Raw genomic sequence first — 19,401 nt, forward strand, 5'->3', positions numbered from 1 at the left:
CGGGACTTCCGGGGGCGTCTCCCAAGTGGTGTTTCTTTTCCATCTTGGGGGAAGGTGAGTCTGGAGTAGCAGCTGAAGTGCTTTAAAACGTGTAAGGAGAGGCGCGTTCCCCGCCGACCACAGGAGAATGCGAAGCCCCCCGAGCCCTGAGTTTATGGCTGTGGTCTTGTTCCCGCCCCTCTCCTTGCCTACCCAGGCCCCGCTCTTCCTACTGCAGGTGGCGGAGGCCGCGCCGCTGAGCCCGGCTCAGGTGGGTCGTGGGTCTTGTGTCTCCTGGGCCCCCACCCGGCCTGACTCCCGCCTCGGAGGACCAAATTCGGACCGAGAGGCGTCCGCTTAGTTCCCTGCGGGTCAGCCCCAGAGTCCAGAGCAGAGGGCGGTCTTTTAGCCAGGTGGCTGGGGTGCGGGCGAGAGTTGGCTGGGGCCGCCTGTGCGCGGCTGGCAGGTGCACGGAGTCAGCAGCATTGGGGCAACCCGGGGTGTCTTGTGTCGGGGCCAGAGGGTAGGAAGTGTCTCCCCTGGAACGTCAGCCTGAGCCGCTGAAATCCACGGATCGTTGTGAAAGGAGCGGCGATGATATGACCGTGTTCAGAGTTAGAAGTTTAAAATTTGGGAAACCGGGAGTTCCTGTCGTGGCGCAGCGGAAACGAATCCGGCTAGGAACCATGAGGTTTCTGGTTCGATCCCTGGCCTCGCTCAATGTGTTAAGGATCCGGGGTTGCGGTGAGCTGTGGTGTAGGTCACAGACGCGTCTCGAATCTGGCATTGCTGTGGCTCTGGCATAGGCCAGCGGCATCAGCTCTGATTTGACCTCTAGCCTGGGAACCTCCATATACCGCGGGCGGGGCCCTAAAAAGACAGAAAAAAAAAATTGGAAAACCGAGTGCGATGTCGGCAGGGAGACTACGGAGAAGACCACCACGACAGACTCCGGAAAATTACCTTAAGACAGGGAGGTCGTGGGACATGCGTGATTGGATGAAATTCTGCCTTGATTTCATCCCTAGAGTCTACAGGACTTTCTCATGCACCACCTACAGCTGTGAGCAGCAGTAGGGAGTAAAAGACCATTTCAAGGTTTTGTTTTGTTGTTTGTTTGTTTGTTTTCACCTGAAAGAGTTGAATTGGGGAAGTCATGGCAAGGAGCATGTTCCAGCGTAAAGATCCTGAGAGGAGTTTTAGATGAGAGCTCCTGCCATCTCTCGAGCTTGAGGCATCCCATGCGTATGTGGACATAAAGATCTGGCTGCTGGGCTGAGGCTCTTCCAGGGCTGGAGGGTGTGGGCTGGACCAGAGCATGACTTGGGAATGGGACTGAGGAGAAAGTGTCTCAAGGATGCCACTTTTGATGGGCCTTGAAGTGGGAGAAGAGCTGAGACTCTCAGTTTAGGGCCTAGGGGTTTCTTCATCCCTGATGTTCCCTCCATAAAGGAACCTATCCAGCTCGGGAGGTGTTCTGTCCTGTGTCTGTAGAAAAGGATGCTTGATTGTGGCAAATTGTTGGCCTGGGTGGAGATGGAAGTGTACGGAAGTGTAGACTCACCCCTGCAGGTCCAAGAAATAGCCAGCTTTGTGGAGGAGTTGCGTTCCCGACAAGCACACTGCTGGCTTGCGCCCTCCACCGCTCAGGGCAAGAGGAATGAAAGTGCTATAGTGAGTGGATCCTGCAGGTACACTGGAGGGGATCTTGCAAACAGGAGACTGGCTTGTTTGTATAAAGGAAAAGCAACAGCCCTGCCTGCTGAGACTCTCCCGACAACTCCTTGAACTCACAATGTATGAAACACGAATCAAGATATCAGTTAACCAGTGGTCTTGCAGTGGCACAGTGGCTTAAAAATCCTACTACAGGAGTTCCTGCTGTGGCACAATGAGATCCATGGTGTCTCTGTAACGCCAGGATGAGGGTTTGATCCCTCATAGTGAGTTAAAGGATCTGGTGTTGCTGTAGTGTAGGTCACATCTGTGGCTTGGATCTGATGCCTGGCCCAGGAACTCCATATGCCACAGGTGTCCGAAAATGGAAAAAAAAAATCCAACTGTAGCAGCTTGGGTCGCTGTGGAGGCATGGGTTTGATCCCCACCCAGACACAGTTGGCTAAGGATCTGGCAGTGCTGTAGTGTAGGTCCCAGTTGCAGCTCAGGTTCAGTCCCTGGCTCAGGAGCTTCCATGTGCCCCAAGTGCAGCCATAAAGATTTTTAAATTTAAAAATATGTACACATTGAGAGGCGATTAGAAATGAATACATTCAGGAGTTCCTGCGGTGGCAATGGAATCAGCAGCATCTCTGCAGTGCCAGGTCACAGGTTTAATCCCAGGCCTGGCACAGTGGGTTACAGGATCTACCATTGCCATAGCTGCAGTGGAGTAGATCGGAACTCATCCCTGACCTGGGAACTCCATTTTCCAAGGGGCGGCGGAAAAAGTAAAAAGAGAGAGAGCAAGGAATACGTTCAGTAAATTAAATATGGGGACCGTTTATTAAAATTTATTGTAATGTTAATTTACTTATAGTGTTATGGGGGTTTTTTTGTTTTGTTTTGTTGTCTTTTTAGGGCCTCACCCACGGCATATAGAGGTTCCCAGGCTAGAGGTCCAATGGGAGCTGAACCTGCCAGCCTACGCCACAACCACAGCAATGAGGGATCCCAGCCGCCTCTGCAAGCTACACCACAGCTCATGACAACGCCGGATCCTTCACCCACTGAGTGAGGCCAGGGATCGAACCCACATCTTCATGGCTGCTAGTCAGGTTCATTGACCACTGAGCCACAAGATCTCCTTATCTATAGTAATTGCTAATAGTTAATGTACATCACATTCTCTGAAAACCTTAAAAAGCAGAATGTGGAGTTCCCTTTGGCTCAGCATGATATGGGTCCAGCATTGTCACGGCAGTCGCTTGGGTCACTGCTGTGGTGTGGGTTTGATCCCTGCCCTAGGAACTTCCACATGCCACAGACATGGCCAAAAAAAACAAAAACAAAAAAAAAAAAAGAGAGAGAGAAAGAAAAAGAAAGGAACACAGGTCTGGAACTGAGGAGCCGTGTCCAGGTCGCAGACAGCCCCAGCGCAGTGGACAGAAGGACAGCTGTGCATCAGGTTTTGGAGGAAACTTTGTGAGGGTTTTGGTGGCAGGAATGGGAAGGAGGAGGTGAGGTGTGTGTCTCTGTTGGCAACCTGAATGGTGTTGGTGTGTGTCACGGAGACAGATGAGGAAGTGGAGCGGCTGGTGGTCGGAGAAAGGGGATGTGCCCCTGAGGGTTTCAGGGTAGACGAGTGTAAACGGCTTCCAGGGGCCGCAGACCTGAGATAGACATGGAGGCATCTCCGTGAGGAGCTCAGGTGTTGGTGAGTGTGCTGCCGGCATCAGCAGGGCTTACTACCCCTCTTGTGACCCACCTGGGATTTGTGGGGACTCTTGGTCAGGCCTGCATCATTTAATTCCAGCTGGGAGGGGAGTTTAGGTGGATCAGCCGGGAGCATTGCTAGGCCTGAGGTAGGGGCGGGGAGTTAGGTGCAGCTGGGCTTTGAATGAGGGTCAGATGAAGAGAGGCTGTGAATGCTTGTGGGACAGCGTGTGGAGACACGGTCGAGGGCCCAGTCAAGAGGGCTTCATGTTAGGTTTGGGGCTGTGAGTGTGACGTGAGTGACAGGGCCAGGTCAGGAGGACTACAGAGGGAGCCTGGTGCTCTCTGGCACCGGGGAACTTGGGCCTTCTAGGGGAGGCTGGGGCAAAATAGGCCTCTGATCCCATTTATAAAACACTGTGTGGCTTCCACGGGCACAGTGGCATGGCGGGCTGCTGGCTGTCAGGAACGGAGTTGCGGAAGCAGCACCAGATGTGCAGAGAGGGTCCCTCTAAATGCTGTGCAGGTGGGGAGGAGCGGGAGCGTGTAGCCCGAGGCCCTGACCCTGGGCACTTCAGGGAGGATGGCAGTTCAAGTTCGGTTGTCTGGAAGGAGCGTTGGGGGGGGCCTGCGAGTAACTGACTAAAAGTGGGGTAGCGTTCCCCTTCTGGGACCAGAGTTTATTTATTTATTTATGTTTGTTTGTTTTTGTCTCTTTGCCTTGTCTAGGGCCACACCTGCAGCATATGGAGGTTCCCAGGCTAGGGGTCGAATCGGAGCTGTAGCCACCGGCCTATGCCAGAGCCACAGCAACATGGGATCCGGGCTGTGTCTGCAACCCACGCCACAACTCACGGCAATGCCGGATCCTTAACACACTGAGCAAAGCCAGGGGTCAAACCCGCACCCTCATGGTTCCTAGTTGGATTCGTTAACCACTGAGCGACTATGGGAAATCCAGGTACCAGAATTTAGATGATGGTCACCCCGCCACTTGTCTTTATTGTGTTCTGGGCACAGTGATCTGTGAAAAGAAGGGACAGAGACACTGGTACCACCAGACCTTGTGTCTCTTCCGCACTTGGCGAGCTGGGGCGGAGGGGAGGAGGGAGTGGAGTGGGGGAGGAGACCAAGGATCCTGGGAGAGGAGCTGCCAGGATCCTTGATTGAACCGTCTCCATCTTGGCCAGGACTTGTGTGGGTTCTTTTTTTTTTTTTTTTTTTTTTTTTCATGTAGGTCTGCATTTTTATTTTCTTTTATTTATTTATTTTTTTTTCACATAGCTGGAAGGAATACTTTAGATTGTTTTTCTCACGTTGGGACTTGTGTGTTTTACAGACGTGGCTGTACTTTTCTCCCAGGAGGAGTGGGGGCTCCTCGATGAGGCTCAGAAATGCCTGGACCACCACGTGATGCTGGAGACCTTGGCGCTTCTGTCCTCACTGGGTAAGGCCCCCGCACCCACCCAGTGTCCTGGGCTGGGCTGTCTTTTTCCCCTTTCCCAGGGCAGCTCTGGCTTTCCCACAAGCAGACAAAGGGTGGAGACTTCCTCTCGTGGTTCCCTTGCATATGCGTGTGGGAGGCATTCCCAGGCTGGGTGCGCCCAGCCACCTCTCCCCAAGCAGCCCCATTCGCTGCTGCTCTGCAGCCGTGCCTGTCCCTGGTCAGGACACTCTGTTCAGATGCATGGAGGTCTTCTTCCTTCCTCTTGCTGACATTTTTTAGGGACCTGCCTATGCCAAAATTCGTGGGCACCACTGGTAGAGACTCCCAACTTTACAAGACTCTCCTGTGCCGTTCTCGTGATTGTAGAATGTGGGCTGTTGTGTTGGCCCGCTCTGGGGCATGCTGTCCCCTCCCTGTCCCTGTGTTTCACCTGTGCTGGTGTGTGCCGGGCCCCATGTAGATGCTCACCGTGAGGAAGAGGGAGGGCCCTGGGTGCCTGACGGGATGGATGTTACTCCCATCGGGGCCAAAGGGAAAAGGCTCTGGAGCTTGGGAGAGGGGAGAGGGTGTGTCATCAAAACTGGCTATGGGAGTTCCCATTGTGGCTTAGCGGCTAACGAACCTGACTAGTATCCCTGAGGACGTGGATTTGATTCCCGGCCTCGCTCAGTGGGTTAAGGATCCAGCATTGTCGTGAGCTGTGGTGTAAGTCACAGATGCAGCTTGGATCTGGCGTTGCTGTGGCTGTGGTGTAGGCTGGCAGAATAGCTCTGATTTGACCCCTAGCCTGGGAACCTCCATGTGCCTCAGGTACAGCCCTAAAAAGACAACCCCCCCACAAAAAAAAAAAAAAAAAAAAAAAAACCTGGCTATAAACCACACTGGAAACCATGCCCGTCTCCACCATTGGGTAATGCTGAGGACAGTGGTCACACTTCTTTCCATCTTTTCTTTCCCCGTTGTCGTTTCTCATCTTCCAATCCCCATCTCCCCCACTTTTGTAGCCTCTGTCTCATTCGTTCCCTTTAACTGCTGCCTTTGCCATGTTTTCAACGTTTGACTGATATTCAAGGTATTTCGACATTTGCACTCATCTTGAAACAGTCCGTAGACAGCAGCTCCTGGGTCATGATCAGACACTTCTCGGTCTGGACACAGCCCTCTACACAGTGCTCACTCTCCCCAGCAGCCGTGGTCTGTGCAAAGCCATTTGCAAAGGAGTCAACTGGGGACCCTTCTCCCTACCTTGTAGCTTCTCCTTGTGTCTTTACCTGCATTGGGGCTTTCCTGTCATATGAGCCTCCCAGGCCCAGCTCTGCACAGCTCTCATCCCTGCTGCCTGTCAGCAGTCCTGTGGACTTGCTCGTGGGTGTGTCTGACACACATTGTGGTGGGGCTGCCCCTCCCACCGATGTCAACTTGTGTCACCAGCCTCTTTCTGTTTACAGGTTGTTGGCATGGAGACCAGCCTGAGGAGCCACCCTCAGCGCAAGGCGTTTCTAGGGAGTGTCACCATCTGGAAGACCCAGCCCTGTGAGACATGTAGCTCACTCTTTTTTTTTTTTTTTTTTTTTTTTTTTTCGTCTTTTTGCCTTTTGAGGGCCGCTCCCATGGCATATGGAGGTTTCCAAGCTAGGGGTCCAATCGGAGCTGTAGCCACTGGCCTACGCCAGAGCCACAGCAACGTGGGATCTGAGCCGAGTCTGCAACCTATACCACAGCTCATCTACACCACAGCTCACGGCAACACCGGATCCTTAACCTACTGAGCAAGGCCAGGGATCAAACCTGCCACCACATGGTTCCTAGTTGGGTTCGTTAACCACTGAGCCACGACGGGAACTCCTGTAGCTCACTCTTGAAAGCCATCATGTTCCTGGCCGAGCAAGATGGAACGCACTCTGGGCGAGGACTGTCCACTTGGGGGGCAAGACTTTACCAGCACCAAAAGTGCAACATTAGAGAGAAACGTTCCAGAAAGGAACTGCGTTGTCCACATGACAGAGGAGACCTTGGCCTGCAGGGAAGGTGGGAAGGACTTCCCAGCCAGCCCAGGCCCTCTCCAACAACAGACTCTTCACCCTGTGGGAAAGCCACGTGGGGACACCGCAGGTGGAGAGGCCTTTCACAACAGGCACTCAGTGTGGGAAAGCCTTCAGCCGTAACCATATACTGGTTGACCATGAAGAGATGCATGCTGGATGAAAGATTTCTGAGAAGAGGGAATGTGGGAAGGCCTTCCTTAGAAAGTCCCACCTCAGCCGGCCCCAGAAAATCCACAGTGAAGCTAGGCTTTATGGGCACTCAGAATGTGGGGTGTTCTTTTTTTTTTTTTTTTTTTTTTTGTCTTTTTGCCATTTCTTGGGCTGCTCCCACAGCGTATGGAGGTCCTCAGGCTCGGGGTCGAATCGGAGCTGTAGCTGCCAGCCTACACCAGAGCCACAGCAACACGGGATCCGAGCCGCATCTGTGACCTATGCCACAGCTCACGGCAATTCCGGATCCTTAACCCACTGAGGGATCGAACCCACAACCTCATGGTTCCTACTCGGATTTATTTCTACTGCGCCACGACGGGAACTCCTGGGGGGTATTCTTTACAGAAATATCTGGCCTTGATGACCGCCAGAGAATTCACACCCAGCCAAGGCCTCTTGAATGCAGCCCGTGTGGGAAGGCCTTCCTTAGACTGTCCCAACTCCTGAGTCACCAGAAAACCCACACTGAAGAAAGACCTTATGGTTGCAGTGAATGTGGAAAATTCTTCAGGAACCGTTCCACACTCACTAGACATCAGAGAGTTCACACTGGGGAAAGGCCGTACAAGGGCAGTGACTGCAGGAAAGCTTTCACCCGCAAATATACACTTGCTGAGCATCAGAAAATCGACAGTGGTGAAAAGCCTTTTGAGTGCAGAGCATGTGGGAAAGCTTTCAGCCGCAAAGACAAAATTGTGGAGCACCAGAAAATCCACACTGGAGCAAGGGCTTAGGAGTGTGGCGAATGTGGGAAATGCTTTATGGACAACTCCTCACTCATTAGTCATCAGAGAGTCCACACTGGAGAAAGGCCTTAAGAGGGCGGCAAGTGTGGGAAATTGTTTTGGTACCGCTTCATGCTCATTAGACATCAGAGAACTCATCCTGGAGAAAGGCCTGCTGCAGGCATTGACGTAGGAAACTCTTACTGCAGCTCCATAGTCATTAGACGCTGGACACATGCCGCTAGAGAAATGCCTTAGGAGTGCAGCTGCTGTGGGAACTTTTAACAGTCCAACTCCAGCCTCAGCACACAGCAGCGAATTCATGTTGCTGCGAGGCCTTATGAGAACAGCAAATATGGGAACATCTTTATATACAACTCTGGCCTCTTTCAACATTGTTGAGGTGACACTGGAGAAATGCCTTCTAAGTGAAGTGAATGCTGGAGAGTCTGTAGCTCCCATTCATTTGGCTCCAAAAAGTTCACACCAGGAAAAGGGCTTAGGAAGGAAGCACATGGGGAAAGGACTTCAGCCAAAAGTCTGCTCTGATGGACACTGTGAAGTACACGTTCTGTACTTTGGGGTTTTTTCCCCCTTCTTATTGCGTTAAAATACACATACAGAAAATTTGCATCCTAGTGTAGTGTCAGTTCAATCCTGTGAGGTGCATTCACACTGTCGTGCAGCTAACTCATCTCCAGAGCTACTCTCCTCTTGCAGAAGTGAAGCTCTGTACCCATGAAAGAGTAACTCCTTCTCCTCTCCTCCCCTGACCCCTGGCAACCACTGTTCTATTCTCTGGCTCCTTGAAATTGACTGCCCTAGCTGCCTCCTGTAAGAAGACTCATAGAGTTTTTGTTTATTTTGTGAATAGCTTACTTCAGTTACCATGGTCTCAAGTTTCATCTCTCACACATCATGTTTCAGAGGCCCTTTTTGTTTGAGGCTGAAGAATACTCTGTCGTGTGTGTATCCCACTTCTTTATCCCCTCATCCATGGACGGACACTTCCCTTGTTTCCATATTTTGGGCTGTTACAAGAGTGCTGCTGTAGGAGTTCCTATCATCGCTCAGGGGAAACGAATCTGACTAGTATCCATGAGGACACAGGTTTGATCCCTGGTCTCGCTTAGTGGGTTAAGGATCTGGATCTGCCATGAGCTGTGGTGTACGTTGCAGATGTGGCTTGAACTGCTGTGGCTGTGGCTGTGACATAGGCCAGTGGCTACAGCTCGGATTCCGACCCCTAGCATGGGAACCTCCAAATGCCGTCGGTGTAGCAATTAAAAAACAAAACTCGGAGTTCCCGTCGTGGCGCAGTGGTTAACGAGTCCGTCTAGGAACCATGAGGTTGCAGGTTCAGTCCTTGCCCTTGCTCAGTGGGTTAACGATCCGGCATTGCCGTGAGCTGACGTGTAGGTTGCAGACGCGGCTCGGATCCAGCGTTGCTGTGGCTCTGGTGTAGGCTGGTGGCTACAGCTCCGATTCGACCCCGAGCCTGGGAACCTCCATATGCCGCGGGAGCGGCCCAAGAAATAGCAACAAAAGACAAAAAAAAAAAAAAAAAAAAAAAAAAAAAAACTCATTCGCAAAAAGTGCTGCTGTGAAAATGACTGCACAGATAGCTCCTTGATTTGTTCTTTTGTTTGTTTGGCATGTGGAAGTTCCTGAGCCAGGGATTGAACCCATGCCACATTGTGACCTGTGCCACAGCTGCAGCAATGCTGGATCTTTAACCTGCTGCGCCACAAGGGAACTTCCACACATACCTCCTTGAAAATACTGCTTTCAGTTCTTCTGGGGGTATAAACAGAAGTAGAATTCCTGGATCATGTGATCATGCTATTTTTAATATGTCGACCTGTTTTACCAGCTTGAGCATGTTATATTCCCATCAAAACTTCACATCGTTCTAATGTCTGCATCTTCATCAACTTAATTCTGCTTTCCATTTCAGGTTTCATAGTAGCTGTCCTAATGGGTATGAGGTAGTTTCTCCTTCATTGTGGGTTTTGGGGTTTTTTTGTTTTTTGTTATAGCATTTCCCTACTGATTAGTGATCATGCCTTCTTGGCCATTTGTGTTCATTCTTTGTAAAAACGTCTTATGTTTGCCCCTTTTAAAATCAAGTTGTGTTCTTATGGATGCGTTATAGCAGTTCTTTATACAATCTAGATACAAACCACTTATCACACATAGGATTTTCAAATGTTTGTCTTCTATTTATTAGGTTGCTTTTTCACTGCTGATTGTGTCCTTTGCACAGACGTTTGTAACTTTACCTAGTTTTGCTTTTGTTTCCTATGCTTTTCATGTCAGTGCCAAGAAGTTATTTCCAAACCCAATGTCATGAAGCTTTCCCCCATGCCTTCATCTAAGAGTTTTATGAGTTTACCTCTTCTTGTTAGGTCTGATCCATTTTGAGCACATTTTTGGATGTGGTTAAGGTCAGGGTCCAACTTTGTTCATTTGAATGGAGAGAGCCACTTGCCTACAATCTGTGGGAAAGACTGTTCTTCTATGGAATCGTCTTGACACTCTTGTTAATTATTTGATCAAGTATACTGGCTTTCAGTTCTGGGCCCTCTGTTCTGTTTCAGTGGTCTAGATGTTTGTCTTTATGGCAGTTCCACAGTGTTTTGCTCTGTACTTTTATGAAAATAGTGTCTTGATCCAGCTTTGAGTCCCTGGCTTGAGGCTACTCATTTCCCCTTTTGGAGCAGCTGATTAAGTCCACAGCCAACCACTCTCTGTATCAGGCGCTCAGCCTCTGGGCTGCTGTACACCATTCCTTCTGTCCCAGAGGCAGGGTACCAGGCAACTAGAGTCAGCCTGTATGCCCCTGACCCCATGAAGTTATTCCAGACAAGCAATCCTCAGGGAGCCTAGGACACCTAGCTGGCCCCAGGAGACTTGCTATATATAGGGTGCTCTCTGCAGCTCCAGGTTGCTTGCTGTGTCTGCTGGACGGCCCAGTGTGTGGTCTTCCTTGATGCCCTTCTCTCTTTTTAAGCCCTGAGTCACAGAGAATTCTGCCTTTTATCTGCCCAGGTGTCATTGTGTTGTGTCCCACTATCAAGAACATTTAAATCTGGGAGTTCTCTGGTGGCAAAATCGGGTTAAGGATCCAGCATTGTCACTGCAGTGGCTTGGGTTACTGCTGTGGTGCGGGTTCAGTCCCTGGCCCGGGAACTTCCACATCCTACAGGCACGGCCAAAAAAGAATGTTTAAATCTTGCAAAGCAACGATGCACCCGGAAGAGTATTGTGAGTGTAGTGACTGCTGACAGTTATTCAGCTCTTAACCTAAACTCCAACAACTCTAATAAATTTAAATTGGAGAAACGTCTTCGAAATGCATGCAATGTCCTCTTCCCTTGTTCTACAATTTCAGAGCAAAGCTCTGGAGATTAGCCTTTGTGGAGGAGAAATCAGCCAGACATGGAACCTCATGCATCCAGACATCCTAGGGAAATTCTCTTAAGTACCAAGAAGACTGGAAGATTTCAGGATGCACCTTGCACTTTCGGACCTGCCTGGAGTCCTTGGCAAAAATAAGCTGCTGCCAGTAGCTGTTATAGGAACCTTTCTCTACTGTATACCAGGGGATCACAGGGCTCAAGAATCCTCCTTGAGGTGCTCAGAGAGGACAGAAAGCTCTGCTTTTCCTTCATCTGGACGACTCACCAGTTGCTTGACTTTTGAGCTGCCTCTTTCCCTCCCCACTGATTGTTTTTGGTGGGTTATGACCCAGCTTTGGACAAGAGGACTCTAGCTGGCTTCTGCAAGTGGCTTATGGAGATTTACCTTCTTAGTATATTTGACTGACTTGTAAGAGTTGGGTTGATTTTTTTCCACCCTGAGACTCACCCACCCCAGGACTGCCCAGCTCACCCTGCAGGTGTGTGTGGTGATAAGGTTCTTATAGATGAAGGATGTTTATTCGTGGGATGCTATTTAATATCTGCTGTGGACGGACTGAGAGTAGATACTCCCTGCTCTGCCAGAATAAAAGAGTCAACAGATTTTTTGGGGACCTCTAGTTTGTATTTACTCTCAGGAGGGAAAATCGAGGATAAAGAATAGCTCTCGGAGTTCCCGTCGTGGCGCAGCGGAAACGAGTCTAACCAGGAACCATGAGGTTGCGGGTTCAATCTCTGGCCTCGCTCAGTGCGTTAGGGATCTGGCCTTTCAGTGAGCTGTGGTGTACGTCACAGACGAACCTCCAATCTACATTGCTGTGGCTGTGGTAAAGGCCGGCAGCTGTAACTCTGATTAGACCCTGGCTTGGGAGCCTCTATGTGTCGCATATGCAGCCCTATAAAGACCAAAAGGGGGGAGGGGGCAGAAGATCTAAACAGACATTTCTCCAAAGACAAAAACCTGGGCAAAAAACACATAAAAAGGAGTTCCCGTCATGGCGCAGTGGTTAACGAATCCAACTAGGAACCATGAGGTTGTGGGTTCGGTCCCTGCTCTTGCTCAGTGGGTTAATGATCCAGCGTTGCTGTGATCTGTGGTGTAGGTTGCAGACACGGCTCGGATCCCACTTTGCTGTGGCTCTGGTGTAGGCCGGTGTCTACAGTTCCAATTCGACCCCTAGCTTGGGAACCTCCATATGCCGCGGGAGCGGCCGAAGAAGTGGCAAAAAGACAAAAATAAAAGACATAAAAAGATGCTCCACAGCACTATTAGGGAATTGAAAATCAACATTACAATGAGGGGAGTTCCCCTGGTGGCTTACTGGTAACAAACCTGACGAGTATCCATGAGGAGTTGGGTTCGATCCCTGGCCTCACTCAGTGGGTTAAGGATCGAGTGTTGCCATTAGCTATGGTGTAGGTCCAAGACTTAACTCGGATCTGGCATTGCTGTGGCTGTGGTGTATGTAGGCCAGCAGCTGCAGCTCGGATTTGCCCCCTTGCCTGGGAACCTGCATATGTTGCTGGTGCTGTTGTGGAAACCACAAAAACCATGGCAGTGGAAGGAGACAAACAGCACTCGGAGATATGGAAAAGCAAGGATTATTCAGCTCTGGTGCGGGCTCAGAGGAGTCACCTCCAGAGTCTGAGCACCAGGTCTTTGTTCTCTGCAACTTTGATACATTACAAGGTCTTGATTTTCCCTCTTAAGCATCCCGGACCTCCCCCCTTCCCCAAGCAGACACTGTTCCTCCCTAAGAAACTGAGCAAGCAAGGTTACAGAAGCAGAACTGATAAGCAATGCTGGGAACACAATTAGCAGGGCTTCTGGCTTGGACATAGGGTACATGGTTGCTACATTATTACAAGAAGGGTGGTATGAGGCAAGCATAGCTGAAAAGGCTTGCAGGTACCTTTTTAGCCAAGGCGGGGGGGGGGGGGGGGGCGTTGTTCCTTAGTTAAAAATCTTACGTCAGTGCAGCCCTAAGCACCCACCCCCCCACCCGCCACACAAAACCCCAAAACTAAAATGAGGTACCATCTTACATCAGTCAGAATGGACATCATCAAAAAGTTTACACGGAGTTACTGTTGTGGCTCAGTGGTAATGAACCCAACTAGTATCCATGAGGACACAGGTTGGATCCCTGGCCTCGCTCAGTGGGTTAAGAATCTGGTGCTGCCATGAGCTGTGGTGTAGGTCAGGGGCTACGGCTCCAATTCAACTCCTAGTCTGGGAAGTTCCATATGCCTTGGGTGTGGCCCTAAATAAAATAAGGATACAAATGAACTTATTTGTAGAACAGAAAGAGACTGGCAGACTTTGAAAAATTTATGGTTATCAAAGGGGACAGGCAGGGGGAGGGAAGGGTGGATTGGGTGTTGGGATAGAAATAATCTTAAATTAGGTTGTGGGAGTTCCCGTCGTGGCGCAGTGGTTAACGCATCCGACTAGGAACCATGAGGTTTCGGGTTTGATCCCTGGCCTTGCTCAGTGGGTTAACGATCCAGCATTGCCGTGAGCTGTGGTGTAGGTTGCAGAGGAAGCTCGGATTGCGAGTTGCTGTGGCTCTGGCGTAGGCTGGGGGCTATGGCTCCGAATGGACCCCTAGCCTGGGAACCTCCATATGCTGCGGGAGCGGCCCAAGAAATGGCAAAAAGACAAAAATAAATAAATAAGATAAAATAAAATTAGGTTGTTATCATGGTTGTATAACAATAAATATAAAATTCATTGAATTATTTAAAAATAAAACAATTGCAACCAAAAAAAAAAAAAAAAACCCTACAGAGTTATGTATTTGATCATATAAAAGGCTCCAAGGAGGGTTCAAAGTGAGGACATGATTACTTTTATGTCTTTCTGGACAATATTTTTTTCCCTACACCCTCAGCATGCAGGTTCTGAGGCCAGAGATCAAACCTGAGCCACTGCAGTGACAACGCGGGTTCATAACCTGCCGAGCCACTAGGGAACTCCTGGACAATAGTTTTATTAAACCAAAGGTCACACTGATTCTTTCATGCATATTTGAAGTTAGCACCAAAGACAATCCCAAGGGAGGAATTTCAAAACACCCTGCTTGGTAAGAGCGTCCCGGAAATAAGGCTGGAGGAGTAACGGGGAAACCCACTCACGCCTGCCTGCAGGCATCCTAGTCTGCCTCCGAAAGTTCCAGGCACTTTACAACCCTTCGCAGACACTTTCTGTCCCTGCAAAAAGCTCTGCTGTTCCCATTTGCATCACGGCTTGGGAGAGGGCTCTAGGGTGGTGAAAAGGCTGCCCCGGGGCTGCAGAGAGAGGCATCAGGCAGAAGCCCCGACACGGGAGGGGCTCCTCAGAGGCACCGGCGCCGGAGGCTCCTCGCGGTGCCTGAGGGTGAAACCTCCCGGAGAAACTCACCCGGCCCAGCTGGGGGCCGGGCAGCCTGCAGAGGGTGGGCAGGCGGTCGCCGATCTTCTCGAGGCGGTTCACCGGCTCACCCGGGACCGGGCTCTCCAGCAAGTGCGCGAGGTGGGCGTCTGCGCGTGGAGAACCCAGGGCCTGCACAGGCTTCCTTGTCGTCCCGGGTTTTAACCCCTCGGCGGCAGCTCCTGAACCTCCCCGAACACGCGCCGCCGCTGCGCTGGTGTTGCATCTGCCAGGGAGCTCGGCGGGCGCCCTTGCGGTCCTCTTCCTCCAAGTGGGCGGCAGACCCAGTGGCCCTCGCCCCGCAGAGCCGCGTGGTCGCGGTGGAAATGAAAGGCCGGAGACGGGCAGATGCAGCAGGCCCGCGGATGCTCCTTGACCAGGCGGTTGCCGGCGGTCTCTACCGCCATGGAGTCACTCTGATGAATATGCGAGCTCACGGTTGGTCGGCAACAAGGAGCTGAGCTCAAAAAGCTGGCGTGGGCAGAAGTTCTCTTGTGGCGAAGCGGGTTAAGGACATGGCCTTGTCCCTGCAGTGGCTCAGGGATCCACCAGGGCACCCCGGTCACACGTCTTTTCTGTCGTGGACGTGGTCTAACGCACGCGTGTGCAGAGGCTTGTTGAGGGGAGTCTGCCTGCGGCCTTCGCAGTGTCCCCAGGACACCCGCGCATGGCCTCCGAGTTGCGCTGCGATGTGCCATTATTGTTTCCAGACTCAATGGGTCCTTCCCTTGGGGTGCACACTCACCGAACACACCCAGTACCTTTTTTTTCACGAATTTTAAAAATTAATTTACAGTGTTTTCTCAAGTTCTTTTGCATCGCAGAGTGACCCAATCACACACATTTCCCTGAGCTGTACAGGAGGGTCCCACTGCCCATCCATCCCCGACATAACCGTTTGCAGCCAAAACACCCCCAAATGCCCATCCACACCACTCCCTCCCCTCGCCCCCTTGAGAACCCCAAGTCTGCTCTCCTTGGCCATGACCTCTCTCTCTCTCGTTTGTTTGTGTTCGATAGGATCGGCTGTTCCATATTTTAGATTCCACAAGTAAGTGATATATGCTATTCGTCTTTTGCTTTCTGGCTTACTTCACTTAGGACGAGAGTCTCTAGTTCCATGCATGTTGCTGCCCGTGGCATTAGTTTGTCTTTTTTTATGGCTGAGTCATATTCCATGGTATAAGTATGTACCACGTCTTCTTAATCCATTTGTCTCTGGATGGACACCTTGGATGCTTCCATGTCTTGGCTGTTGTGAATAGCGCTGCTATGAACATAGGGTGCCTGTGTATATCTTTCAACGAAAGTGTTGTCTGGATGTATACCCAGCAGTGGGATTGCTGTATCACATGGTCGTTCTATATTTAGTTTCCTGCCGTACCTCCATACTGTTTTCCGTAGTGGTTGCACCAGTTAACATTCCCCCCACCAGGAGTTCCTGTCGTGGCTCAGCAGAAGTGAATCTGACTAGCATCCATGAGGATGCAGGTTCAATCCCTAGCCTCCCTCAGTGGGTTAAGGATCCGGTGTTGCCGTGAGCTCTAGTGTAGGTCACAGGCACACCTCGAGACCTGTGTAGCGGTGGCTGTGGAGCAGGCCAGCCGCTACAGCTCTGATTGGACCCCTAGCCTGGGAACTTCCACATGCCATGGGGGTGGCCCTAAAAAGCAAAACCAAAAAAAAAAAAAACCCAGACCAAAAAACACATTCCCACCACCAGTGGAGGAGGGTACCTTCTTCTCCATACCCTCGCCAGGATCTGCTATTTGTTGACTTGTTAATGGTGGCCATTCTGGCTGGTGTGAGGTGGTACCTCACTGCAGTTTTGATTTGCATTCCTCTAATAATTCATGATATTGAGCATTTTTTCAGAGGCCTGTTTGCCATCTGTTTGTCTTCTTTGGAGAAATGTCTATTTTAGGTCTCTGCCCATTTTTCAGTTGGGTTGTTTCATTTTTGTTGTTGAGTTGCATGAATTGTTTGTATATTTAGGCCCTTGTCTGTTGCATCGTTGGCAAAGATTTTCTCCCGTTCTATGGGTTGTCTTTTCATTCGTTTAATAGTTTCCTTTGCGATCCAAACTTTTGAGTTTGATTAGGTCTCACTGGTTTATTTGTGTCTGTATTGTCATTATTCTAGGAGGTGGATCAAATAAGATGTTGCTGTGATTTATGTCAAAGAGTGTTCTGCCTATGTTTTCCTCTAGGAGTTTCATAGTCTCTGGCTCACTAAGTCAATTAAAGCAGAAGCATTTATTACTTGTGACAAGTAAGAACACAGGGAAAGAGCCCTCAAAGCACTAAACCTGGGGTCACACATTTCCTATTCATGAAAGCACTGGCAGGGAAATGGTTACTCTGAGTTGCCAAAAGCTGCAAGCAAGCAGGCATAGGTAATTTGCTTGGGCTGAGTTACCTTGTTCACTGGGACATGCTGTAACCTTTTCAGAACATTAGGTATTTGGAACTTTCTGCAATGAATCTCCTCCAATCTCTTTTCTCAGATCATTCAACTTCACAAATTTCTATTTGTAAATTCTCTGTCCCTTTGAGATGTACATCAGTCTTTTGAAAAGCTAAATAAATCTCTTGCCAGTCTTACAACTCTGTAAAAATGTGGTCAGAGATTGTAATTTATGGTGGTGACCGAGTGAGGACAGGCATGCCTAATAGCATGGCAACTTCCCTGGGGAGAGGAGAGGCCCCACAGGCCAGGTAGGGCCCCATGAGGCCTGTCACGTGCAGGCTCAGGAAGCAGGACCTGGGACTGGGCCTTTAGGACCACAGTGTCAGGAAGAGCTAGGTAGTGACCTCCCCTCTGGGACAGGAAGCGAAACCAAGTGTGCTGTTGAAATGGAGTTTTTTTTTTGTTTTGTTTTGTTTTGTTTTTTTTGTCTTTTGTTGTTGTTGTTATTGTTGTTGTTGCTATTTCTTGGGCCGCTCCCGCGGCATATGGAGGTTCCCAGGCTAGGGGTTGAATCGGAGCTGTAGCCACTGGCCTACGCCAGAGCCACAGCAACGCAGGATCCGAGCCGCGTCTGCAACCTACACCACAGCTCACGGCAACGCCGGATCGTTAACCCACTGAGCAAGGGCAGGGACCGAACCCGCAACCTCATGGTTCCTAGTCGGATTCGTTAACCACTGCGCCACGACGGGAACTCCGAAATGGAGTTTTAACTAAAGAACAACCCCCCCTTGGCTAAGAAGGCAGCTGCAAGCCTTTCCAGCTGTGCTCATCACTATGCCACCCTTCTTGTAATAATGTAACAACTATGTGCTCTCTGTCCAAGCCAGCAGCCCTGCTAATCAGGTACGCAGCATTGCTTATCAGTTCCACTTCTGTAACCTTGCTTGCTCTGTTTCCTAGGGAGGAACACTGTCTGCTTGGGGATGGGGGAGGTCCGGGATGCTTACATGGAAAAATCAAGACCTTGTAGTGTATAAAAGTTAGTGAGAACAAAGACCTGCTGCTCAGACTCTGGAGGTGACTCCTCTGAGCCAGCACCGGTGCTGAATAAACCTTGCTTTTCCATATCTCCGAGTGCTGTTTGTCTCCTTCCGTTGCCACGGTTTTTGCGGTTTCCGCAACACTGTAACTGGAGCCTGGGAATTTGTAACCCGTGAGACCCGCTTGGGGGTGGGCTGGGGCGAGGTCGGGCGTGTGGGCGGCCCGCTGTGGGGATCCTCCCCGCTGAAGTTTGAGCCCTTGGCGGCTGCTTTCTGGCGGCCACTTCTCTCTCTCTTTTTTCCTTTGGGCAGCACCTGTGGAAGGTCCCCTGCCAGGGATTGAACCTGTGCCACAGGAGGGACAACACCGGGTCTTTAACCCACTGCGCCACAGGGGACTCTGTGGTGGCCACTTGATACCGTCGCTTCCCTCCGGAGCGGTGGCGACTTTCATAAGCGAAGGGATTTGCTAGCGGTGCCCGAAGCAGAGTTCCGGGAGGCCGGCAGCGCTGGCGGGATCCTCCCGGTCCTGCGGGACGGGCGCGCATCGTGCTCGCTTAGCATATTGTATCCGCAGGCTTCGGTGGGAAGGGTCGACCAGCGCCGCTGGGAGCAGGAGCGGGTGCCTCGGGTCTGGAGATGGAACTGGGGCCGGGCCACGCAGGGAGCCCCGAGGAGGGCGCGACAGCCTGGGCGGAGGTGCCTCTGCGGAGGTTTGCTTCCTGGGGGCGAACCTGCTTGGCGACCTGAAACCCCACGTCCATGGGCCCCTGGCACCTCTGCTCCCCACCCCCGGGGGTCAGGGAGACAAGTGGGCTGTGACCACGGTCCTAGGACTGGGCTGCAGTCCCAAGAGAGCCCCATCGTTGTTTCTCACTGGTTCAGCCTCAGCCTACTAAAGTGTCCCTGTTCTTCAATAGATGAAATTTTTTTCCTTCTCAGCTAAGTATTGTTTTGGGTTTTTATTTTATTTATTTGGAGTTCTGGCACCACCTTTTGGGAAGAAAACGTGAAGGAAAGTGGTGCCTCCTTTTCTCGGTCTCCATGGTTCTCCTACCTGTCTGGCCAGACAGAAATGGACAAGTTCCAGGATTCCTTTCAAGACATCCAAAAAGAAAACAGTGGCTGCCAGATGGCGTGCGGTAGAAACAAATAGCTGCTGCCGACCATCACCCAAGTTACCCCGCACTTCTAGGATGAACTAACAAATGGGGCTGTCCAGCTCTCTCACGTGAAGATTACTTAGCATTGATCTTGAGTACTTGCAGGGGGTGGGTCTTTGTGCTCGGTGTATAAGAAAGTGGTGACATTGCTTTATGACCTTAAACTCTTTA

General features: G+C 50.8%; 1 protein-coding gene and 1 pseudogene across 2 annotated transcripts in view; both read left to right on the forward strand.

The window, feature by feature from the left end:
* Nucleotides 1-18,154, forward strand: part of LOC146402505 (zinc finger protein 586-like) — a 48,786-nt gene extending 30,632 nt beyond the window's left edge. The window contains exons 2-4 of one of the 2 annotated variants that reach the window (XM_084962442.1): nucleotides 4,691-4,798; nucleotides 6,247-6,331; nucleotides 15,636-18,154. In XM_084962442.1, coding sequence (XP_084818568.1) covers nucleotides 4,691-4,798; nucleotides 6,247-6,331; nucleotides 15,636-15,657 — 215 coding nt within the window. In that variant the 3' untranslated portion in view covers nucleotides 15,658-18,154. Of the gene's footprint in view, nucleotides 1-25; nucleotides 251-4,690; nucleotides 4,799-6,246; nucleotides 6,332-15,635 lie in introns of those variants that run through there. The other variant, XR_014806879.1, reaches the window with a different exon arrangement.
* LOC146402506 (uncharacterized) lies at nucleotides 7,308-8,176 on the forward strand (annotated as a pseudogene).
* Nucleotides 18,155-19,401: the final 1,247 nt, after the last annotated feature.

Source organism: Sus scrofa, chromosome 6 (assembly GCF_054392235.1).
Source record: "Sus scrofa isolate SSC_HxYL_T2T_F1_AM1 chromosome 6, Sscrofa_HxYL_maternal_Yorkshire_Landrace_v2.0, whole genome shotgun sequence".
Classification (NCBI taxonomy): domain Eukaryota; kingdom Metazoa; phylum Chordata; class Mammalia; order Artiodactyla; family Suidae; genus Sus; species Sus scrofa.